This window comes from Mizuhopecten yessoensis, unplaced genomic scaffold (genome assembly GCF_002113885.1).
Source record: "Mizuhopecten yessoensis strain PY_sf001 unplaced genomic scaffold, ASM211388v2 scaffold10821, whole genome shotgun sequence".
Classification (NCBI taxonomy): Eukaryota; Metazoa; Mollusca; class Bivalvia; order Pectinida; family Pectinidae; genus Mizuhopecten; species Mizuhopecten yessoensis.
The window spans coordinates 437,620-464,710 of NW_018408738.1; the positions used below are offsets into that span (position 1 = coordinate 437,620).

Below are 27,091 nucleotides of genomic sequence, written 5' to 3' on the forward strand. Positions count from 1 at the left end.
ATTCACTGTACAACGCTATGGCTAACCATAGGGAGAAAATCGGTACCGTAACTCACTGTACAAGGCTATGGCTAACCATAGGGAGAAAATCGGTACAGTTATTCACTGTACAACGCTATGGCCAAACTATAGGGAGAAAATCGGTACGGTTATTCACTGTACAACGCTATGGCTAACCATAGGGAGAAAATCGGTACGGAAATTCACTGTACAACGCTATGGCTAACCATAGGGAGAAAATCGGTACCGTAATTCACTGTACAAGGCTATGGCTTACCATAGGGAGAAAATCGGTACAGTTATTCACTGTACAACGCTATGGCCAACCTATAGGGAGAAAATCGGTACGGTTATTCACTGTACAACGCTATGGATAACCATAGGGAGAAAATCGGTACGGTTATTCACTGTACAACGCTATGGCTAACCTTGGGGAGAAAATCTGTATGGGAATACACTGTACAACGCTATGGCTAACCATGGGGAGAAAATCTGTATGGGAATACACTGTACAACGCTATGGCTAACCATGGGGAGAAAATCTGTATGGGAATACACTGTACCACGCTATGGCTTACCATAGGGAGAAAATCAGTACGGAAATACACTGTACAACGCTATGGCTAACCATGGGGAGAAAAGCGGTACGGTAATTCACTGTACAACGCTATGGCTAACCATATGGAGAAAATCGGTACGGTTATTCACTGTACAATGCTATGGCTTACCATAGGGAGAAAATCAGTACGGAAATACACTGTACAACGCTATGGCTAACCATGGGGAGAAAATCGGTACGGTAATCCACTGTACAACGCTATGGCTAACCATAGGGAGAAAATCGGTACCGTAACTCACTGTACAAGGCTATGGCTAACCATAGGGAGAAAATCGGTACCGTAATTCACTGTACAAGGCTATGGCTTACCATAGGGAGAAAATCGGTACAGTTATTCACTGTACAACGCTATGGCCAAACTATAGGGAGAAAATCGGTACGGTTATTCACTGTACAATGCTATGGCTAACCATAGGGAGAAAATCGGTACGGTAACTCACTGTACAAGGCTATGGCTAACCATAGGGAGAAAATCGGTACAGTTATCCACTGTACAACGCTATGGCCAAACTATAGGGAGAAAATCGGTACGGTTATTCACTGTACAATGCTATGGCTAACCATAGGGAGAAAATCGGTACGGTAATTCACTGTACAACGCTATGACTTACCAGAGGGAGAAAATCGGTACGGTTATTCACTGTACAACGCTATGGCTAACCATGGGGAGAAAATCTGTATGGGAATACACTGTACAACGCTATGGCTAACCATGGGGAGAAAATCGGTACGGTAATTCACTGTACAACGCTATGGCTAACCATAGGGAGAAAATCGGTACGGAAATTCACTGCACAACGCTATGGCTAACCATAGGGAGAAAATCGGTACGGTAACTCACTGTACAAGGCTATGGCTAACCATAGGGAGAAAATCGGTACCGTAATTCACTGTACAAGGCTATGGCTTACCATAGGGAGAAAATCGGTACAGTTATTCACTGTACAACGCTATGGCTAACCATAGGGAGAAAATCGGTACCGTAATTCACTGTACAAGGCTATGGCTTACCATAGGGAGAAAATCGGTACAGTTATTCACTGTACAACGCTATGGCTACCCATAGGGAGAAAATCGGTACGGTTATTCACTGTACAACGATATGGCTAACCATAGGGAGAAAATCGGTACGGTAACTCACTGTACAAGGCTATGGCTAACCATAGGGAGAAAATCGGTACGGAAATTCACTGTACAACGCTATGACTTACCATAGGGAGAAAGTCGGTACGGTTATTCACTGTTCAACGCTATGGCTTACCATAGTGAGAATATCGGTACGGAACCTCACTGTACAACGCTATGGCTAAACATACGGACAAAAACGGTACGGAAATACACTGTGCAACGCTATGGCTAAGCATAGGGAGATTTTACTCATTTTAGACTGAAATCAAACAAAGAAAACTAGATCATTGTATAGTGTTAAGTTATATGTAAGATGGTACTACTGTTAAAGTAGTACGGTCTTAATTGATATAAAAGGTTTCTGGTTCTCTGAAAGGGGATTTATTCCAAGGAGCCAATTAACATAGGCACACCTCGATACTCCAGTCGTTACGCTCACTTTTGCTCCCTGCACCCCTGCAATGTGTCATGAACAAAACTGAAGGCACGTGGCTAGGTATTTGATTAGTTTCAAGTAAGAAACCTAACCAATCGCCAGGCTTATGCCTGTCCCTGGAAGATTACGTGGGAGCAACACCCGACTTCAAAGCCAGTCAATTTTACCATTACGCGACCGCGATATTCTATTGATGTACATCAAAGAATCAAACTGGTCTTCTTGCCTCACACGCGCACACTGAGCCTTCGAATATGCTATGACATATTCCAGGGGTGAAGAGAGCGTTAATGAGCGTAACCCATGGAGTATCGAGGATGAATATCCTCAAATCCCATGTTTTATATTTTTTAGTATACCGATACTAAGCGCTAAGATAGTTTTAAAACAAATATATCAATTGCAATATCCAAAATCCTATCTAGAGTCATGTCCACACTACCGTTTAACTGGGTGGGGTTAGGTAAGTCCTGTACGAGCTTCGCCCAACTCTCACCTGAACGGTTATGCCGTTTCGCGGATAGTACCGATAGAGCGAGCTTGCTTGATGATGGATTTAGTCTACAGAGGTGTTGTGGTTTTCGGACTTACGCATGGGTGATACTGAACTAATTGGTTTGACAAAAAATGTAGAAAGGAATCCACATTCCACTTATAACTTTTACATAAACCGAAAAAAACCCCATACTGAACTAATCTAATTACCAATGCCCATGCCGGTGGTAGTACTTATTAACTTGGTCTTGTAAAACGATATTCAAATAACTCCACACATTCTACCAGTAGACCAGTGTAAGTTTGCTATCCGTGCAAGTCGACGTGCCAGTACCAGTATACAATTAGATCGTGAGAGTTAAGTAGAAAACGTCGAACCACACTAACGCAACGACATTAGATAGCACACGAATCGATAGCCTAGTAGCTCACAGAATCAGTGTTACTCTCCACTGATGTTCATCAGATTTAATGATGTCACAGGGGCACATTTAACTGGACGGTGCGAACCCGCAAAGCACATTGCACTTTGGCGTCAAATCACTTATTTCATACTACTCACACAAATTAATATATATATATTAATCTAATATATATCTACTCTACATACCAGATATGTCCCGGATGTGACGTTATCAGGCCTGTATCTCAAAGCGGGATGTTTATTGTTGAGAAATGTATTGACTTTTTAACAAATGAAAACATAACAGCGAACCCGACGTGTAGGGAGATGATTCATTCAACACCGGCACGTGTTTAAGAGATACTAGGTATAATGGTGAGACAACACTTCCCCTACAAGAGTGACGTATGAATTGCAAGTAAATTACACATCAGGGGAAATGCTGTCATTAAAATGCACTGTTATTGATAAATATAGCGAAATGGGCCAGGAGTGCAGCATTAAAAAGGTTTATGTGGCAGCCTGTTTACCACATATCTAATCTCATTGAATTAAGTTAAATCCACACCGAATCCCGTATGTACAATAAAAAGCTACACTTTAATGACACAAATCTGAGTGTAGAAATTGCAGAAACCAAAAGATGTCAATAACAACCGTCAATGTAATAGCATAGAATAACTAATAAATATGACACTCGAAAACATCCGGTATAGCCCCTCCGAGACCAATTTTACTTTACACCTCTTATTGTATCTTCCTATCTTACGCTTTCAGTACTGTCTGTCCGGTTTAACTTGACAACTCTTTACTCAATTTTCTTACGAATGACTTTGTTTTTTCGTTTGGTGTACATGAAAGAGATATAACGTAAGCAAAAACAAAACAGCAAAATAATGACGCGTACCGCAAATTGTTTACAAAAGCATCGAAGAAAGAAAAGTATTGAAAGAAGTTCGCGTTTTGCGTAAATGATAACGCTAGAATTTGGGGAAATTTAAGGCTAAACAGACCGATCTGGTGCTGCTAGGGGACGAAACCTATACACACAATTGATACAAATAGCCTGACGTCGGTGGAGCCCAGCGCATCAACCACTGGAATGCAGTATTGCAAGAGCGCTCTAGAGATTCCGGAATGGGAAGTAAATTGAAGCTGTGAGTAATTGCTATAATTAATCAGACTTAACTATCAATGATACTGCGCTCAGGGCTGCCTCTCGGGTCATAAGAAGGAATTACCACGGTCCGCCTGGGTTAACGCCTATCCTATTCCGTCCCATCGACCATCACTTTCGTGTCAATGTTCTGCTGTTATAACGAGTGAGAACTTTAGTTTAAATGGAATTTTTTAATTTTTCAATGCAAAATTATCAAGTTTTAGTTCCGTCACAAGTGACTTAATTAAAACGTTATGAGTAATTGCGCTATGGTACGAGTTTTTGGTGGAGTTACTGATGTTGAATTCGTACATATTTTGATTTGTGTGAGACCGTTTCGTCAACATGTAATGCATGTTATGTCACGGTTTACTTAGAATGTGGCAGGTGAAAATAAGCAATTCAAAACAATTCAACATTTTAGGTGGCAGCTGGAGTCATAAAGACCCGATAACTGATAACAAGTCTGTGATCAAGAAATGATAGTCCGCCTAGAAATAGAATGGTTCAGGAAGTTGTGAGATCCCTTGTTACCAGTATGCAACAAACATATCAAACCTTTGTTTCGTTAAGATCACCATGTCGACACATACACACAACAGTAAAACACGATATCCAAACATTAGAGTAACCAAGGAGAGCACACGTACACTTGACCTATATACCTTAGTGCAGGAATAATAGAATCCATCCCCGATGTGAGGTATGGATAAGGTTATTCAAACCCAAGGGATAAAATATTGAGCAGGAGACCCGAGGCTTAGCCGAGGGTCTTTTGCTCAATATTTTATCCCGAGGGTTTGAATAACCTTATCCTTACCTCATATCAGGGATGGATTCTATTTCTTGCTTATTACCTAAAACCCGTAAAAGCAGCTGCACTTCTTGTAAAGTTGTTAACTGTCCACACATTTCTCATTTGCATATGAAACCCGGATGACAATTGTTAGTCACGTTAATGACCCTGACTGACCTCAAAACTTCATAAAACGACGTCACGAACAATAGCGTGACCCCGAAAGGTCACTATAATTCCCCCGCCAGTCTGCGCGTGTAAGCGATCTAGACTCGTGGGTAGGACAGAATTTTCCAGGACCGCCGAAAATGCGGATATCTCGGTCTAGTATACAAGAATAGAAGAGATAATAGGTATTATGACACTAAATCTCAGGACTAGACATTTCACATGTCGTTAGGAGACCAATCAGACAGAAATTATTGTAATTGCCGATTCCAACCCGAATAAGGTAAAGTGAACGAAACGCAACCATTGCCGTTTGTACGATGTCAACAAGAGTTTTCATTACATAATATTTACAATTGCCGCTGTTTCTGAATCGATGACCTAAGTGAGGGCAATTCTGTTTTTTTTCTCAATAACTTGAGTGTAGAACGTGACCCAGTTCACCGCGGATAAATATATTTAAATATTGGCAGACTTCTTTCCGCAAACCTCGTGTCAATGTTTACAAACAAACGCTAGCATTTAGACTACCGTGCGTTCGAAACACCAAAATAACAACATTATTTTGTTGTTGTTGTTGTGTTTATCTTTTTTTTAATTAATATGCTTTTGTCAGCTAGTGTCAGAAGCTACAGTCGCGATTGTTCGTCGGTACAAAAACGCTCCATCAACTCCACTCTCTCATCTATGAGTGTCCGCCGCTATGACACAGAAACGATGGCTATCGTTCCTAGAAATGCAGGTTGAATTTCTCGTCTCCCAACAGTCACTCGGCCGACAAACGATTGATCTACATCATACATGTCATCTGTACAAACCTCTGGTATGCTTATAAACAGCAATTTCAATAACTGCACTTTCAATTTCCACTAGGCAAAGGTTAGTCACTATCGAGTATCGCACGACGACATGGTAGCACTCTCTATTTCCCGCCTTTGGACGCATCACTTTCAAACGACGGGCGTACGCGGTCATGAGTATTTTCTGCTTAGGATATTGCCCCAATCACCCCAATTTCATACAAATATACAATTATTTATTCCATTAACTACTAATACAATTATGAAGATACTATATGAAGTAAAATATGGATATTCTATGTAAATAAAAATATTGAAATGGGGGAACTTTTTCCTTTTGTTGTCACGGAGAAAGCGGCCGGGGTTTAGCCGCCTGTCAACGGAATTTGCGAATGGCTCTTTCGCATCCTAAATCACGATTAATATGACGCCTAAATAATTTTGAACGCAGATTACACAGGGTAAATGCTTGTATCCGACTCTTTTAATGGTGTTATTATTAAAAGAAAAAAATGTAAATATAAGGATTAACCTTTTATTTTGTTTAGTTTATGAGATAATAAAATACAATGGAGCGGTCGGTAAATTGTCCGTAAAACCTCGTGCTCCATTGGATTTACTATCTCATAAACTAAACCAAATAAAAGGTTAATCCTTAATGAGATTAATAAAACGAGTCTCAATGATTTTGTTTTATTGAGAGTTTATTGATGATCATAAATGAAACCTCGAAATGCTTCCTATCACTTTAACGTTAACGTCATAGCCTAAATCTCGACAGCAAACTGGGCGTTATTGTATTCCGTCTTTGCGTATTGCAGAGTTATCTTCTCTTGGGAGCAGGTAGTGATTGTTACGTCACTTGTTTATGAGAGTAACGTCATCATTTTTTGAGAAAACGAATTAATTTTCTCACACAGACCAATGACGTAACAATCAATACATGTTGCCAAGAGAAGATAACTCTGCAATACGCAAAGACGGAATAGGGTAAAAGATAAAATATACAACATGAGTGTATTCATTACGTAATAAAGCAGTTATATGACACAACGTTCATATCACGTAACATGCAAAAGGACAGAAATTATACAGGTATGCAAGAAAGCAGGTGGGTAACATTTTTCGAGTCCATAACTATTGTATGTTATGTGGTTGTAAACTATTCGTAACATTGTAAGCTGTAGTTATCGAGAGTGGTCACCTTTCAACGTCATTCATACGGCGTAACAATACACATGCAAAACTAGTTAATCCTGACTTCCGCTAAAAAAGAATACTCTTGTCTGTTACACATGTAGGGACGGATTGTCCAGCGGTCTGTTCCATCGCTTGGTGTCCGGGAAGATCAGAACCGTTTGTCGCCATACAGTCTGGCCAGTATCGTGAACTGGCATGGTCGTCTTCAATTCGAATTATAATTCGTTCAAAGTTTGGAGTCTTTCAAGGCTTGACATGAAATTGGTTTTCGACTTGAGGGTTATATCAAATGGCATTGTAATTCCGATAGAATTGGCCATCTTTGTCTAGGATTATTGGGTCACAGGTTAGCCAAGGCTTAGGGACCACGGAACTGATTGGCCGTCACCCATCTCAACCTTGAAATACTGGCATGCGAAGATATCGTAACCACGCCATGTCTCATTTCCGTCCATCCCTTACACAAAGTCGACGTACCTAGTGCAATTTTAGGCAAGCTGTTGCCATAGGGATTTGAAATGTATAAGCAGATCTAATAATCAGTCGCATTACCGCTATGTTTGGCAAACATTAATTTCTACCGGACAATTCATCTGATCTCTGTTGATGGTTTCATTTCTAAATACATTGTCCTTCGAGAGCCATCATATAATCATGGTATCTGAAATATACCCGGGCTAGTATGCTTGTACAATTTACCTAAACAGTGTATGGGTCCCAGACTAGGCTATCCCCTCATTTTGATGAGCCATTTAGCTGTCAATCGTCCGGTTGATCATGATGTACAGGGAAAGTCTGGCTTCCCAAGGCCATGCTCATCGGGAATTGATGCGTTCTCGCGGCAATCATACCGTCCCTAACCAAGGCAACGCCTATAGAATGTCGGCCATCTTTACAACCACAGAACTATGATGCTCAGACCATTGTCAAATGACGACATCTTTTAAGCTGTCGCGACATTGTCAAAGCAATATCGTCTTCATAAGCTCTTCCAACAAATGGCGATTGGACGTCTGGTTTGAAGGAATGTATATGCCGAAATTGATGCTTGATAATAGATGTTTCTGTAAATAACACCGATGTTAAATTAACCAGATTTTTTTTGTAGTTTTAAGGCACTTATAATGAATAATGTAAGTTCACCTGCTGACGTGAATACTAATGCATCGATTATTTGATTGAATGCCGAATTTCGTAACTGTGACAAATACACCGTACAATGTATGACGGAAAATGGACGAGACGGCGATGAGTAGCCGTCTAGACAATCCAAGTCAGGGTGATTGTGTAATAATATCAACGCAAATCAAAGGTAATCTGTCCGTGATCAATGCTGACGTACCATCCCGAGGTTAGACAGATTAATACGTATCTCATTTCAAACATCTTAACGTTAATACCATTTGCATTACATTGTTACAGGAGCAAATCGTTGTTTCTAAAAGATAAAGAAATATGTCAGAACTTATTTAGTTGAAAAGATTAGTCTTTAGTGATTTCGACTCGTCTGGCAATCTCTTCTAACTGTCAACACAAAGAAGCATTAATATGTGACGTCATTTATTCTGCCGTCATCAAATTGATCGCTTTATTCACAAAAATGTCCTGGTCAAATTAAAAAAATAACGAAGGTATGGTTACAGATACGAGACATTCCACATCTCATCCTTGATACTGACATTAAAAACCTAATGTGATTAGATTTCCTTTTAATTTCTTAATTTTAACCTATTTACTGTTACTATAGGAGCTTGTTACCCTGTATCAGCCGTCACGATCACTGCGGTCGGAGTCAGAATCTTTGTTGTGTGTCCCAAAATCTCGTACTGTGAACCTACGGAAACAGATGCTTTGGGAGGGTTTCGGCTACGTTGTGGAATAGCTTACCATCTGCTATTAGAAAGGCAAATACCCTGGTCAAGTTCAAGAGGGATATCAAACCTCACCTCTTCACGTCTGCATTTTAGATTCCTTGCAAAGAAGTCATGTCATTACCACCCTTTTATTTGTTCAATTATGTGCACATTGCTTGCTTAAATGTATAAAAGTGATTGTAAGCCTTTGTTTTTTGTGTTCACAATTATAACCACTATTATTATCCATATGTTGTAAAGCGCTTTAGAGTAATTTTACAAATTATATAGGGCGCTATATAAATGTTGCATATTATTATTATTATTATTATTATTATTATTAATTGAGAATTCATATTCAATAGGTGCAGAAATCAAAACGTTTTTTATCGTTGTGTTTTAGAATAAAATATGTTAACTAACATCTGGAGCGCATTCTAACTTGAATCTGTATTTGTAATATTAAACTAAATGTTTTGTGCCAAAGTGCATCATAGATCGTATTAAAATTGTAAACCCCTAGAAAAAAGTGAAGTTTACTTAAAAAAAAATATCAGTCAAGACATTTTGAAATGCAGAGTAGTAAAATATGAGCTTTACTTTTTACCAATTAATCTTAATTGTATATGGGTAAAACTAGCACTAGGCTATGATGAAAATAATGCAATCAAAATTATATTATAATGGGTCATTATAACGACATTAAGTATGGAGTGTTTAGAAAAGATAGGAACGTGTTATTACTATGGCATATAGCAATTGGTATTTGTAATATTAGATAGAAATGAGTAACTATGATGATAAATAGGCATGGGTTGTCTTATGGATTTAAAATTTTGGGTTATTATAAGAATAGACAGACACGGGTTGAATGGTTTATGGGGTACATTATCATAAGGATAGTTAAGAACAGGTTATTATAAGGAATAGATAGGGACATAAGGGTTATTTTGTACCTGATAACCTCTGTTTTCGGACACCCCCTGCATAAACTAGGTACCCAACATCACTTTATCTTTTCTTTCCTACTCCCAGATTCTCAGCGAACCATGTAATCAGGTTGAGGTATTAACGGTTTCGTACTTAGAGTATCTATAGGCACATACTGAAAGATTAGACAAACATCATGCTCCTTTATGACTTCCTGGAAATGGTTTAAAAGCAAAACGATCGTTTTCTTAGGCTAAAACTGTAGCAATCTGTCACAGATTGGGGTTGTCGACTCTTTAGTGATCTTATAAGTGGTACTAGTGGTATAGGTTAGTACTCACCATGTCCACCTCTGAAATAGTGTCAAAACTAGCGATGATCAGCTCTATCCCAATGTCAAGCCTTTCTCCTACAACACACAAACAGATATATAAGTACAAACATATCGGTCAGGTATTCAGTTACCTTGTGTTTACTTTATCCCTAACGGCTATTCCAATCGTATAAATATAAGTTATATATTACGTTATTACATGTTCTGAAATATTCTTGCAGGTTTCATATGGCAGAAAATTCAAAATAGCTTCCAGTTTAAGCAACACGTTATTTTCATGGCATGTTTCTATATCTAGCTGATTCATTCTGCGTTAAATTAGGAACATTGTCTTTTTCGGTGGACGTTCAAGGATGTACTTTTGTGTGTCTCTTAGCCCCATTGTAGTGTCCGTATCTGTATCACCGAGTTGTCTTAGGACTGAAGATGAACATTTCGTGCATTGAACATCCGTTACACAGCAATATACAATTGTATATATCTTCGTATAAGCATTTAGACCAGTCACATATTCGGTAGTATCACCAGACAACATGTGTAGAATTGCCACTTGTGCTATGTGCATTGATCATGTAACTAAAACCCGAACCGCTCCTCACGTGCACTAAATATCATGTCGCTTTCAGAGTTGAATTTATCCACACCCTGAGTCTAATTTCACTATACCAACAAATATAGATATTTGATAAGAAAAACACATTGTTCACGAGCTGGAACTTAAAAATTCTACCAACTATGACTTTATGTAATATACTCGTACACAATTGCTGCACTTAACAGTAGCATCTTAACAATCTGCCTTCAACAATCGATGTTTTCAAACCAATCATTTGATACAGGCAATTAACCTTGATCTTGAAACATGGATGCTGTAGATGGTAAAACTTGACATCACTATTTTCAAAACGAACCAGCAACATACATGTAAAGACCCCTTACTATCGGTCATTATATTTAACTTTAATTTGTTGCAATGCTGGTGAACATATTTTGTCAATAATAATGTAATGAATCTCTCACTCCATAAAACACTTTGTTAAAGTGTCAAAATTGTTTAAGATCGGTACGACATCTTGTCGGAAAGTCAATATAGTGACGTATGGTAATATCCCGATCGGTCGGAATCACCCTCTATGGTGGCATATTTCTACCATCCACTTTCGACTTGCGAGTTTCTTATGTCGACATTTTTTTTTAAAGATGTCGACAAAATTTTTCAATAAGCCACAATCACCCTCAGTGTTTAGAAATGACACATTGTTCAAAGTACCTGGATAAAGCTTGGTCATCAGGATATTAATTTCTCTTTAACTAGTTATGGAGAAGCATGACGGCCTGACACGGAGATGGTTGTAGCCAGGTTTAACCACTAAAATCATAGTATAATGTCCGCTGATATACTTTCGCAATTTGAAAATTAGAAACCGAGGAACTTAAGGTTCAACAAGCCCCCTAAAAGATGATGTAGTCAACTAAAATTCCAACCCCCTGGTAAGTCATATTCAAAAACCCTAAATTACAAATCGGAACTCACATATGTTATTTATATATATTGAACTTGTACATTGGCCATACAACAAATACATAGCCAGGTTAACGTAGTCAAAAAAAGGCATTAAGGCTGATGTCTTTATAAAAATAGTTCACCGGACTTATAACATGTCAATCTCTTTTGCAACCCTACTGAGTGCTGGGAAATGACTCATAATCTAAAGTTTATTTATATACCTAGGTCATGCGGAGCTTTATTTCTCTTCTACTAACTGTTGAGAGGAATTCCGACCACAAATAAAGATAGATGTTGCCATGCGAAATCACTAAAATCATAATAAAATCTCCTGGTAATACATTTTAGCAAATTTTAAATAAGAAAACAATGGCTAAGTAACCTTGATCGATAAATGAACTTGAGATGATGTGCCATTTGATAACATTATGTGGTTATATGAATGCGCTAGACATGTAATAAACATTGAAGCTGAAAAGTACAATAATGTTTACAACAAGTCTAGCTCTTTTATTACAATATTGAATGTTAAGGAAGGACATTATGTATGAAGTTTAAGTAGTATGTATGGTCAAATGTCTATGGATATACACATATATACCGTTAAAATATGTTACTCTGACGTTTTACTATGATTTTTGTACATTCCCATAGCAACAATCATCTACTTGTAAGGCCGGTATGCCTCTCCACACATAGTTAAAGAGAAATAAAGCCCCGCTTGACCTAGGTATATAAATGATCTTCAAATAACATGTAATTTCGAAACATTCAGTTGGGTCACTTAGGAGATTGACATGTTATAAATCTGGTGAGCAACTTTTATCATTACATCAGCCTTAATGCCGTATTTTTGACTTCGTTGACCTGCTTGTATACCTTTTTAATAGCTCATGTACAAGTTCAATGTATTTAAATTACATATATATATTCCGATTTGTGATAAGAATATTTGAATATGACTTGCCATGGGGTTGAAATTTAGGGTGACTATTACCTCTTTTATGGGGCTTGTTGAACCTTAACTGAAAGATGAACTTTGGATGACGTGTCATTTTGAAGGAATTTTGTGTTGATACTAAAATCATTGCTCTCAAACAGTCCAATCTCTAGCATACAAGTACACCTCCTTGGTATAAATATATATTGCCTGATTTGAACTCGAACAAACATCCGACCTAATGCAGCTAAACTATACATTTTGTCAGCAGTTATACAAGGTATACAGGCAGAACACCGGTTAGAGGTAGCAATATGCTAAACACAATCAGATTCAACTCTAGAGATATCTTCAATAGATTTATCAGTTTGGAAATATGATGTATCAAAGTTTTATTGATACTTTGTATATGATATAAAACTGTGATATTTCAACTCTTTTAAAGAATAGATGAACAACCGTGCTACCATACCCCCGAAAGAAATGAAACACACACGAACATTGTCACATCCAACATTCTATTACAAACACAAGACCTCGTGGTTCATGCACTATAGTCGACTAGAATAAGTTGCTCTTACAAAGCTGTATCCCATTCTATCCTTAAAAACTGGTCTCGAACTTTCTTTGCATCACCTTTCAATTTCCTTAGCACGACCAATATATTTTTATTATTCATATCAAACTTTTATTAGCTATTCATTTAAAAATAGAAAACAGTATCGCTTAGCAAAAGGAAGAAGAACCACACACGTGTGTCATCATCGTGAATAACAATGCATTATATAGAGTAGCAGGTTGGTGACAGAAATGACTACGCACTGGGACATGGGCTATTTGACCATGACCCTTTTCAGCTACAAAAATGAGTTACTACACACATGGAGATGTAGTTCGAATTGCTCTTATAGAACCTCTTTAACAGGCGAACCTGTACGTTTACAACTACCTCGTCAAATACACATTTTATCCTGAAATATTTGCATGTAGAGGGGCAGACTATCGTACCATCAGCCATTATTTCTGTTAGGGTACATCTTCATGTTTATCGCCGAGAGTGTCAAATAAATATGTCAAACGGCATAAGAAACAATTTTCTCGCTGTCAGTCATCGCGCATGTTTCCTTGATTGGTAAGTTTACACAACCCCATATCTCAGAGGTACCTTAAGGAATTTTACAAACAACAACCATCTCAGAGGTTCATTAAGCGATACTACAAACAATCAGAATCAAAGTTGTGTTAGTATCAACTTGGTTAAATCTATACAACAGACGGACGTTACACTTTGTTTCATTTTAGGATAAACATCCATTTTCTTTCATTGTAGAGCATGTTTTATTGAAAATAAAACAAAAAAACATGTAGTATCCTCTTTCGCCCCTCCCGAAAGACAATAGCGGAGATATGCTATGATGACCATAGTATAAAATGTAAAATCGTGCACATGCGCGGGAGAGCTGTAGGAAACATAGCTGATCGGTTAGTTTGATCAGGGAGAGCGCTGAACCAAGATGGATTTCCCAGAAATTGATTAACGTTGGCATACGATTTACTGTGTTTAGTTGTCACATACCCCGACACTGGTCCGTGTTGATGCTGGAGCTTTCATTAATACGAGTGTTATACTTGCATACAAAACATTACATAAATTCCGAAAACATACGCTTTTATTTTCAGCAATTGAAAGAATGAAATGGAATATTGTCCGATTTAATTCACATTTGTTTGAACTCAATCAACTTTACACTGACGTGGCTAACCATTATCGTATATATAATGGGTTAAAGCACGTCTACCAAACTTCAGTATATGTTTCTGATATTTAATGGATTAAATCACGGTTTCCGATTGCCTGCGTTTCTGACTGAAATCTCTAACATTGTGTACAGATATGTATCTATAATACTTGTTCAAAACTATAAACCTATCGCTCCAACTTAGATGCGGAATAAAAGTTAAGTTATGAGATTGTTGGTTTGATAACTGGAAGTTATTGGGCTGTTTACATTGTGGTTGCCATGTGTACTTTTAGAGGTCATGTACGATTTTATAGAAATACATGAACTATATTATGTTTGTGTTTTATAAATTACTTTGTGTTTTAGAAATTAATAATTATGTGCATTTCCTACAGACAGAGACTATTTAGCACTTAAAGAATTTGAAATTATCCAAGTGTTTAGATAATAAGGGAGAGTTTTAATATTCACATGTTATGTGTTGTTTTTTTTATAAAAGTTTTAACTATATATTTTGTAATAAAAGATTGCGGAAACGTTTTAACACTTTCATATTTTGTTAGTGTTTTGCTACAAAGGAGACATGTTCAAACAGAAAGCATTGCTCGAGTGTGAAAGGAAGCTTTTGAGTAGAGAAAGAGAAATCACTTGTTTGATTAAAGAAAGCCGCGTTTGAGAATGAAATTTTTGAATAGCAACAGTCATATTTGAGTAGAAAAGCGTAGTTTCAATATAGAAAGCATTGTTTGAGCATTGATAATTTGTTGTTGTGCTTGTGTTTTACGTCCTATGAACTGCTATGGTTATTCAAGGACGTGCCATGTTTTGTTGGTATAGGAAAACCGGAGTTCCCAAAGAAAAAACACCGACCTACTGCCAGTACCTGGCGGCTGCCCTACGTAGGTCTCGAATATTCTTGTTACAAAAGAACAAAATATGAAAGTAAATAAAATCATTGTTTAGGTAGAGAAAGATGTGTTTGAGTAGAGAAAGAAATATTTTTGGAGTAAAATCAGTCTTGATACAGGAAAAACCTTGTATGAGTCGAAAACAAGTTTTGGTTGAGCAGCGAAGATATTCTTCGAGTTGCTTGCGTAGAAAAATACATTTTGAGTATACAGAAAGTCTTTTTGGAGAAAAGAGAGGCCTTGTTCAAGTAGTTAAAGTCTTGTTGGATTTATGAATGCTTAGATCGCAGGCAGAGGACCAAATGTTTCTATTTGGCTAGACAAGCACGGACTGGAATGAAAAAAAGTATGTGTGTAGTGGATTACTAGAGAGAATTGTAAATGTATACGATGTTTATTTTAGAGCTGTACACTGAATACCTTTGTACAGCGGTACAGATCTTAGCCTAGACTTTAATATTGATTATAAAACTGCACACAAGATTCTAGAGGAGAAATCGAATTAATTGTAAAAGGAGAAAAAGACAACATATACAAAATTCAACTAAACACAGAGAGACTGGAAAGAAACAGTTTTGGGCTAGACCCCGAAACATGATATAGTGGCGTACAAGGTCAAGGCTGACTGACCCAATACCATGTCAGCATGAGTAGATAGCACATGAACTGCTACCGGCAACTAGTTATTTCTTAGCCCTCAATGTAACATCAATCAGCTGAATACAAGCATCATACTTGTGTATTTTTTTTATATTTCCACGCACAGCGACATTGTTACAGATAAATACACGGGCGTCATATTTACATTATAACATATTTCTTATCATCGACTTACATAAGATGGATCCTTGAGTGCTGTCTACAGATATGATTTATTTGGTGTGTGTGACAGAGGTTGATAAGGTTTTCCATCAGCTACGTCTAACATCCGGGTATTTATTGATCATTCCTGTGACCCAAGGAAAACTTGGTCTTCGACAGTGGTAAAGTATGGTACAAAAGCGTTAGTGTCATTCTTCGGACCCTGCACCCTCGTAAAATACCACAGAAAGCCGACATAAGTCTGCTATATATCTAGACAAAGTCCAGAATTTATTTGAGACGTAAAAGGTGTAAAAAAGGATTCAATTTATAATAATGGACTAGTGAATGCCAAAGCCAGTGAAATGATAATGGTTTACGGCGACATGTGTAGGTAACAGGTATACCTCTAGACGTCCTGACGCCGTATCTCTCACAGCGCTCCTGGACAACACAGTGTACACTGTACAAAGCCGCTTAGCCAAGTTCAGATTGTAAAATGTAAGTGTAAAGGCTAAGTACGTTTAGTAGGTTTCTTTGGCAGCACTCTGAACGCCATTATGCAACGTGTATTTCAACAATTGAATGTGCAATACCGAAGCCATAAGTATTGCGCTCGTCTTCAGCCAGATAGCAATTACTTTTGCAAACTATATACAAATATGACAAGAATAAGGAAACGAACAACAGGCAACTCAGTATCCATATATATATACTTTCCCCTTTCTGATAGTGTAATCCATGTTCCTGTACCTACGTTGATTCGGCTTTCAAGATTTTGCTCGGATATCACTATTCCATGCGAAACGTAGACTGCTGACAAAGATAGCCCCTTAAATTGTCGTTATCATGATATGATTGAGAAATATGTTTGTGTGTGTGTGTGTGTGTGATATGAAGGTCGATAACTTGTTAATTCGTTTCCAATACCCCGATTCTCTTTTGAGGGCGTAACATTATTCAGATTTTACCTGATTTATATTACGGGTGTTTTCGATGAATTAGAAAGAAACTTATTATTCCGAATCACTTGAGCTTATTTTCTTATTGTTGTTATCATTTAGTTTAAAGCAAGCGTTATTTAGACTGCTAAAGAATGTATTTTGGATTAAAAAAAAAATTAGGCCTTTTTTTTTTCATTTATTAAAAAAACTTTTTTTTTTTTACCGGAGAAAATAGAAAAGTAAAAAGAGCATGCTTACTTGATTAGTTTTACAAAGGTAATGAAGGAAAGCAGTTGATAATCAGTATTAAAATGGATTTCTAAACGATAAAATAAGATTATCATCGCATACATTTACTCTACAAACCGGTAGCTATTCAAACATTTTTCATGACTTAAGACATAAACTTTCTTTCACAAATATAAGTCGTCAGTAACTGGCAAAATATTCTTCGAACTCATGGTTATTATTACAAAGCTTGACAGTGACAAAATATCATCCCAACTCAAAGTTCCTTTCGAAATATTTGTCAGTAACGAGCATAGAAAAAATATCCTCTTACAGTGTGTGACCAAGAACGACCTCATTGCCCAGTATCATTTAAGCATTGAACTGTTGTTGTATGGTATTTATGATCTATTTGAAGGACACAGTTTTGCAAGCAAACAACACAATGCGCTAGCGCGCATTATAATTTGTTTGCTTGCAAAGCTGTGTCGTTCAAATAGATCATAAATACCATACAAACACAGTTCAATACTTATATTTACGTTTCCTCTGCCTCTTATGTTATTTTTTAACTTATATTTATATTTAGAATTAAAATGCCCACCATATCGACAGTCCACACAATTTCGTTCAATAGTTTGAACAGCGTATTGTTGCGTGCTGATTGGCAAACAAAATAGTACTTTGAAATTTTAACGAACACTTCAATTTTATTCCACAATTCAGTATCAATACAATTGCGTATGATATGTATATAAGGTGATTTAAGTTTATCAATAGAATTCTGAGCTGAAAGATAGATTTGAAATTGTTTCGATTTTTCCCCGGAACGAATTTCGCGCATGGACAAATACAGTGAACACCGTAAATCCGACCTTGCTCTCCACGAGGTAGTTATTTTTGGAAGTTAATTCGAACTTTTCTGTTTGCTCATTTTGTGAAGAATCCAGGCGTGAATTTATTTGTTGATCGTATGGTAACCTGACAACAGTCNCATATCAGTAGGTCTGTAACATATGTGTCAGTAGGTCTATATAATATGTGTATTTCAGACATTTGTAACGAACCCCTGTTGATCAGTGCAGTGTAACAGACGATATTTCTGATAAATTGCATGAGCGTTAAAATTGTTTCCATTGCCGGCATTGGTGATTTCAACCGATGTGCATTTTGTACGATATTGCAGACATTGGTCTTGTTTTCGTTGTAATAAAAGTGTTTTTTATTTTATTTTTTATTTTACACATAAATTTACAATGGCATTGTGATATTTCGATATTTCAGCAGCCATCATGTTTATTTATATTGGATATTGTATTTCCGCTGATCAGTGTTGTATAAATACACTATGAATTATGTCTCGTGATGCATGGTAATTAAAGTCCCATCAACGACACAGCTTTCAAAGAGACTATATAGTTACAATGTCATGCAAATGTAAATATAACCGGATACAGAGCAATATCGATACCGCTGCATTGTATGTGAACTTGACAGATCCGGATACAACTTCCGGAATCCTACTCATTCATCGGATACAAACGAGTGAACATTTCAATCCATATTAAGCCATTAACGGGAAGTTTCCACATCAAGTTTCCAGGGGTTGGCGCAGTGCCCATCCACGTATAAAATCTTTGCGTTTACTTACAAACAAGAACGACATTTGTTAATTAGCGTCTATATCCCCAATATTATCAAATAGCAGTGCTTTCAAACATGTACAACATGCTTTTTTTGGAATGTCTGGATCCCCATTTCAAAAATGGTTAAAATGCAGTGTTTGCTATGTTCTTTAGCTGTTTACAGATTTCAAGAACATTTACTTAAATTAAAATAATTTTCCTCTTTACGATTTTAAATTCCTCGTTAATGAAACTGAATTGTTTCCTTGCCTTTGTTGTTGACATCATTGTGAAGTAAACTAGATGTATGCAAATTTTTTCAAGACACCTTGTGGTTTTAGTGATTTTCATACTTACTGAACCTAAAATGGCCTTGTAGTTACAAGTAAAAATAAAAATATAAAGTTTGCATATTATCAATTATTCTTGTAAAATTTACATCGAAACTCTCATCTAAGGAGGCAGGACCCAAATCGTATCACTCTTTGCTATAATACTTATAATAACATAAATATTTAAACATTTATCACAATACTTTATCACAATAATACATCGCTATGCAGAATTTATAGTCTAGAGACTAAGATTAACTCCTAAGTTCAAACAGCATCAGAAGATCCAGTTTTTTGTAAACGTTGTTAAAAAACGGCGCATGCGAGGATTAAGTATATTGTTTCGGACTGAAGGACTAAATTAAAAATGCAGAAACACTTTTATTTGTTGAAATTCCAAAGACCATCATAATGTGTTAAAAAAATGAAAAAAGAAATGTTCAGTGGAAGAGCAAAATGTTGCTTATGCTGACTGTAACACATCACTGCATTCAAAACTGCTTAAGTATGTGTACATGTAACACAAGGGAATACAAAACAACACAAAGAGCAAGTACTACCTTGGTGTTGACCTCGACCGATAACCAAGATCCTGCGAGGAGACATTTAGTAATTACATGACTATCTCTGACTTACTCCTTTCTTTGTACATGGTAAGATTGCTTTTGATACACACAACTATTTAACACTTATTTCGTTAGCTTTCCACAGCGTTTTTTTTTTTTTTTACCTTTTTCAAGCAAAGAGTGAACATGACCTGTGTATCCGCTACATATGTAACAGAATAATATGGAGACATTACGCCCAAATACCACTCCAATATTGCAGGCGGTCAGAGGAATGGGTGATATGTGTACCCATACAACCCTTGAGTGAATGTTAATATGGGGTGTTAAAGATGACTCAGCTGGTGCCACCTTATCTGTGTTCATTACTAAGTTAATTTGCACTGTTTGCTTGACAAAGTAAAGGATGCTTTTGAAGGCTCGCAAAATAAGTTTTCAATTACTATTTGTGTTCAAAACAAGATTAGCATTTATTATTCATACCAAACTGATGAAGCCGACATCCGTTCTCTATATATGCTAAAACATGTTTTTACTCGTTAATATTTTTGGCAATCTTCTCCCGTACTGCACATCTAAAATTCATTGTTTATGTTTACAAAATGTAGCATGACAAAATAAATAAACATGTGGTTCGCAATATTGTAGCACAAAATGGGCGAAACGTGATATAGAGTTTACCAATTCTATCGATAACGAATTCCAAGTAAGGCAGAATGGTCGTGTACGATGTCTGTTTACAGACACATGCTGAAGATGTAAACTTGTAACCGTTTCTATTTATATCAAGTCATCAACAGGAAGTTCCCCCATTAAGTTTCCGAGACATGTTTCAGAATTGGCGGCATTCTAATTGACGTTTAACACTTTTTCAGTTACTTATAAAGCGTGAAGGTGTTTTGTTAATTAGCGTTTACTTCTGTCGATGTGATCAAAAGGTAGCACTTTAAAATCGGCAGGAAACAAACAGAAATCATTAGTTCATTTAAATAGCCAACGAGGAAAACGTAATAAGCCTCCGAATCATTAACCGCTAAAGCGTCAATATTTCTTTTAGCAATTACACAGTGAAACTGTTTGAAAAAGGCTACTCAATGGTGTCAAAATTCTTTGCTTGATATTTATCGGGAAATGAAACTAGAAATGCAGTAAAACCTATTACTGTATTTGTATCAAACATGATGGTCTACGGAGACATTATATAGAACAAGGAACAGAAGACAAACAGGTGAAACAAATACAATTTTTACAGTTTCAGGAATTGAAGCATAACAATGTCATTGTTGTTACGGCTGATAACAAATCACCACGCGAAGGTACTAATAAACGATAAATCAATGTATTGTGTGAGGTTATAAACCTATTGTGATATGTGATGTTGTATATATCATCTCCTTGAATAACCAAGTAACCCATTTTCATAGAAAATGTATATTGCATTTTATGTATTTTTTTCTAGCATTAAACCAAGAGAACATGACTTAAGCGTATTTTACGAATTCATTTATTATATGTAATTCAGTGTCAACTAGAAAACATGTTTTTTTTAAATAAACAACAACACTTTAATGTTTATCTAATAACAAATCAGGAAACTTGATTGGCATCTATTGGCATTTATAGTTTTAAACGTACGTACGACGTACGCTGTATTGTAAATCATAACAACGGTTGCTGTCTGTATAAAATAAGCGTTCAGATATGACTCCATATCCGGTGCTTTGTTTTTGTGTCAATAAACCTGCCTACATAATATCCTTCTCGCCATCATTTTACCGTTCATAAAGGCGGAAAGATCGGCCTTAGAGCCTATTTGATGTACTCAGAGTATCTGCTATTTTAAAGAACATGAACTGAATACAGTTAGGTTCTAAAATATCATTTTCCGAGACAAATTTCTCTGCTTATCAGTCATAGAGATGCATTCGTCTAGAACACAAAGGCTTGATGATTCAATGTGTGACATGAATATATACATCATAACAGACCAATATTGACGAACAATCTAGGTTAAGCACCAATTGGCCGGATCATTGAGTCCGGCTCCGGTTCTGAAGTTACCAATGCCTAGATTCCTTTCTTTTGACATTTCCCATCTATTTGATTGAATTGTTCCGGGTTCCAAACATCATTTCCACAAAACGAGGAGTAACTTGCCTCCAGATAGGGATTCTCCTCCCCAGTTTGTGAGAAGAAAACCATTCCGCTCCATTTTCAAACTAAAAGATTGATGATTATATCCGACTCGTTACAAGCTGAGTAATCCTGACATGGCATGTGTGGGACGTTTGCAAGAAAGAAAGTACGATTTTCCAAATGTAAAATCCTGTTGAGATAAATTGGTATGTTAATGGCCCGCTTGGCAGACAAACGCTGTTATAAAGGCGCTAGGCTGCGCAAAGGGGACCAATTGGTTAATGTTGTAGGATCTGGTTAGGATTAGACACGGACAGTCAATATATTTGTTTGTGTATGAAATTGAAATAGGACAGAAATAAAAGTACACTATCTATAGATTTTACGTACAAGCAAAGTGTCGTGTGCTCAGCATTTATCACAGATATGATATAAAGGATATACTTTTACAGTTTGGCAGAAAATCAAATCCTAAAATATAAGAGACAAGTGATGCTTTTGTCAACACGAAAGTGTGATGATGTCATCTAGGTCAGAAAAACACGCGATGGTTTGTCATGAACAGATCATTTAGACCAAACTAGATCAGACAAAAACGATACATTGTGTCATGCATAGAGAATTGAGACAAGGCTATTAAAGAACTTGATATGGAGGCTTAAACAGAGAACTTAAAAATGTTCAAAAAGGAACAGGTTATTGTACTATGAACACAGAATTTGGAACGGGTCAAACAAAAACGAGACGTTGTGACATGATCAATGAAGTAAGAATAGGTAAGTCAAGCGAGATCTTGTGCTATTGACACATTACTCAAACAAGGTCGGACAACATGGGCGGCCTTCACAACAAACCGTGACAAGGTGATGACGTTAATGATACAAATGTATAAATAGATATACTGATTTAATCACCACGGTGTTGTTAAACAGATATGTAGCTACTTAGAAGCGATTCAAACCTCAAAGAATATATTGAAGCACCATATAACAGTGATATGAATAAAATACTAAGGTGAATAGAACTTCTTCTCACAATAAGATATTATTTTACGACCTTCCTGTATTCAGTAATGATACATATTGATGATGATCTGAATACTCAGTTTCTGACCATTGGATTTCCTACATCTGACCTTCCAATGCTATGTATGTTTTACGCATAAAGCTAGATGAACAAACGTGACGATGATATTTGTAAGAATTAACAAACTTTTAAATGTTTCTTGTCGTTGCAAGTTCCAATTTGAAATGTAAAGTCAACATAAACAGACGAATGCGTAATTGATACATTGTTACGCCTGTATTGACGTTATGCCTTATAGCAGTCATCACATTTAACGGACAGCACTTCGTTGAAAATACACAATTCAGTGTCCATTTGTCACATTTGCAAGGGGTGATCATTGGTATCAATTAATAGCAGTACGTAAATGTATAGTTTTGTGTCAGTCCGCGGGAAGGCAGATGTGGTTAATAATCCATTATCGGGAGTATGTAGACAAAGAAATGTCGATTTTGAGAGCAGGGGATGCTATTTAGACTACGGTTACTGCAGTGTATACACATCATTGTCAATGGTATAGACTATTGAGCAGGGGATGATTGTCAACTACTCCTTATCAATTCGCATTCGACCAGTATTCTCTGTGTCAGATAGGACGGACGATAACATATTTCAATGATACACCTGCTTTGTTACCAACTAGGCGATGGGAGAAGTTTCCTTTAGGTAAATTGGTTAATACTGTGCAATGGCCAGTAAGCTGAGGCATTTAGGAAAAGTGACGTCGGTTTTACGGTACACATTTGTGTCTTTGTGTTAGTCTCCAGGAGGAAGGGGGTTAGCAATGATGAATGGTTATCAATATTACGTATACACTTGCTTTCCTGTGTCAGTGTCAATAAGGTTAGGGGTGATAACTGATACTAGTTAGCAGGGTTAAGTACACGTTCGTCTACATGTTATGAGGTTATGAGATGACCACTGATGCCTTGTTACAAAGGCTAGGTACACACTTGTTGCCGTGTATCAGTCTTCAGGAGGTTAGTGGAGCATTTTACCGTGTTACCAAGGCAATGCACACACCATGTGCAGTCTCCAGGAGGTAAGTGGGACATCTACCTTGTAACCAAGGCTACGTACACATCTGTTGCCATGTGTCAGTCTCCAGGAGGTAAGTGGGACATCTACCTTGTAACCAAGACAGTGAAATACTTGCTTCCCTTCGTCACTGACAATAACGTTAACGGTGATACTATGACACTTCCTGCTAAGGTAACGTACACTTGTGTCTTTATGTCGGGATGCTCACCGATGCCTTATAACCAATGCTACGTACACATCTGTTGCCATGTGTCAGTCTCCGGGAGGTTGGTGGGACAGTTTACCTTGTAACCAAGGCTACGTACACGCATGTTTTCACGTGTCAGTCTTCAGGATGGCGGAGGAATGATCGGTGATATCGTATAACACACTACTATTCCAGACACACGTCGCCATGTATACTGACCTTGGGTATTGCGCAGGCACTACATCATCCTTTAGGGACATCGATTTGCTTTATCTAACACCATATCCATGGTTTAACCATGGATGTCTTTAGTGCCGGCTACAGTTGCCTCAGAACTTTTAAAAATTGAATTCAACGAAAGGAACCTCTCTCTGATATATCAAATGGATAAGAAACACGGCTATCTGGTATCTCACGTTAGGGTGATATTGAAACAGGAGGAGATTTCGACCTGAAAGATTCGCATAGTGTGCAATCCTCATTTAATCATTGTCACATAAATAAACTTTCAAGCAAAGCACAGCGGGTGAGATTTGTAAATCAAATTACAGGACAATATTAAGAACTTGAAGATATACTACTGCTATTTTTGTATATACGACATTTTAACGTATTTACAAGTAGATTAAACGAATGTGTCGTTGTTCCAGATAGCAGTAGCCTGGAATGGGACTAATTTAATGAATGGGATTTGGGTTTTTTCATGGAGAGGCATCGATTGCGAGTGTACACCGGTACACGGCGTGGCAGGAGATGTCGTCTGGCGTTGGTGGGGTATTGACCTCCAGTGTCAGCTGTTTTATCAAGGCATGTTTAGAACTATGCACAGACTAGCATCCTAAGTAAATATTGTGAACATCTTCTACATATCAAAGCATCATACATCACTGATTCTGGATATAAGTCCTTGATTTATTAACAGATGAACTTGGCAATATAGCAATATCACTGTCGTGTCAGTCATACAAGAGACACATAATAAACTCTCTGATTTATATTCTGAGCATACACATAAGAACAAAATACAACTCAAAAATGATGCAAACAACTAAAACAGTCATCAAAAAGTCATGAAATTCAAAGGCGATGTCACAAATAAAATATTTTGATTTGAAAAAAAGATAGCGGTTGTGTTAAATTATTTTTCCAAACTATTTAAATAAGTTTTAAGCTTTCCTATGTGAACTAGCTGCACATCACGTCTAGACTTCATGGATCATATCATGAAGATATATTGAAGACATTTCATCCAGTTATCCTTAGCGTGACAATAGTGGCCCCTCACAACAAAACTCTATGCCAGTTGCCTACAGTATAACATAAATGGTCCCTTACTTCTAGGTTATATGCCATTTGCCTTAAGTATGCATTAATGGTAGGTCATTACCAAATTCTGAGAATGTACCTATGTTGTGACGATAAAGGTCAATCACTACCAAACTCGATTACATGCACTTCCAGAGTGCTCATAAATGTTCCCCAATTTCAATCCTTTGCCTTTCAGTACAGTCTGATAAAGAATGATCCTTTATTTGAAGTTCTATGACATTAATCTTAAGTAATAATCGTCCTTTATTACCTACAAAAACATTTACCTACAGTATGACAGTAAACGTCTATCTCTACTGAATTGTAATAGTTTATTATACGACAAAAACTGTATGGCACTGCGAATTCTTAGACAATTCTATGACACCTTTATGTCACCCTCAATTATCCTTTCGTGAGTACATTGCACCTTATATGCTTTTCCAGAACCTGTTGGAGGTACATATTTTCTAGATAGAATTCTTCAGTTGAAACAATATTGCCATGGTTATTTTAAAGGAACTTTTATGGTGCAGAAAATCTGCGACTGACATCATGACCTAATTTATAACTATGATTTTTCCGTGACTCCTATTATAATAGACCTTTTCAGTGTGTCTATTATAATCAGTGTTCGTATAACTCACTAGGGATATCGCAGTGTCGGCTACATGTGCGCTTATTCTTTTAGAGCACGTGTTTATTCCCCTCACAATTTGTAAGGTCCATGATCCTCCCTTTTGTTTTCACGTCTCCTTGGTTAAATTATGTTTTTATGGTGCATTGCTGATAATAATTGTCTATAAATGTATAATATAATTCATGGTGCATCCGAAATAAAAATGCATTGAAAACCCCTATCAAGCACGTAAAAGTATCATATCATACAGTACAAACAGTATATGATTACTAACATATTCTGACAAAGCATATGAACAACAATTCCATTATTTCCCTTTCCAAGTGTGTGCGTGGACTAGTCGATCAGAATCAATCCTTAACTTGTAATGGCTCGTGTCTTACGTTTACGTAGACAATCAGTAATGGTCAGTATTGACCTCTGTTACGTTTATGGGGTCAGTTACTGCCACTACATTGAGTCTGAGGTCAGTTTGTCTCTGGCACGCGATCAGATATTAACATGACTTCTGCAAACAAGCTAGCCCTCCCACACCTCTGGTGCAGCCTCACTATGATAGAAGTACGTATAATGTATGTTTGCAATAGATATGGACTGGTCAATAAAAATGCTATTATTTTGCAACATTGTTATCAAGTGTGTAGGCGTGTGTGTTCCTGCTAGAGATTGTGAAGGTGCTCTATCTGTTATTTGTAAAATTTGCCAAAACGAATACAACACGTTGAGTAACAAGGTAAAATGTCTTGTTCAATGCCAAAACCTAACCAGCCGTCTGAAGGAATCAATCTTACGACCTGTTT

General features: G+C 37.0%; 1 protein-coding gene across 1 annotated transcript in view; it reads right to left on the reverse strand.

The window, feature by feature from the left end:
* The window catches only part of LOC110462700 (gamma-aminobutyric acid receptor subunit beta-like), a 119,431-nt gene that overhangs the window by 75,402 nt on the left and 16,938 nt on the right, over positions 1-27,091 (reverse strand). Inside the window, exon 3 of the mRNA XM_021516802.1 lies at positions 10,329-10,396. Coding sequence (XP_021372477.1) covers positions 10,329-10,396 — 68 coding nt within the window. The remainder of the gene's footprint in view (positions 1-10,328; positions 10,397-27,091) is intronic.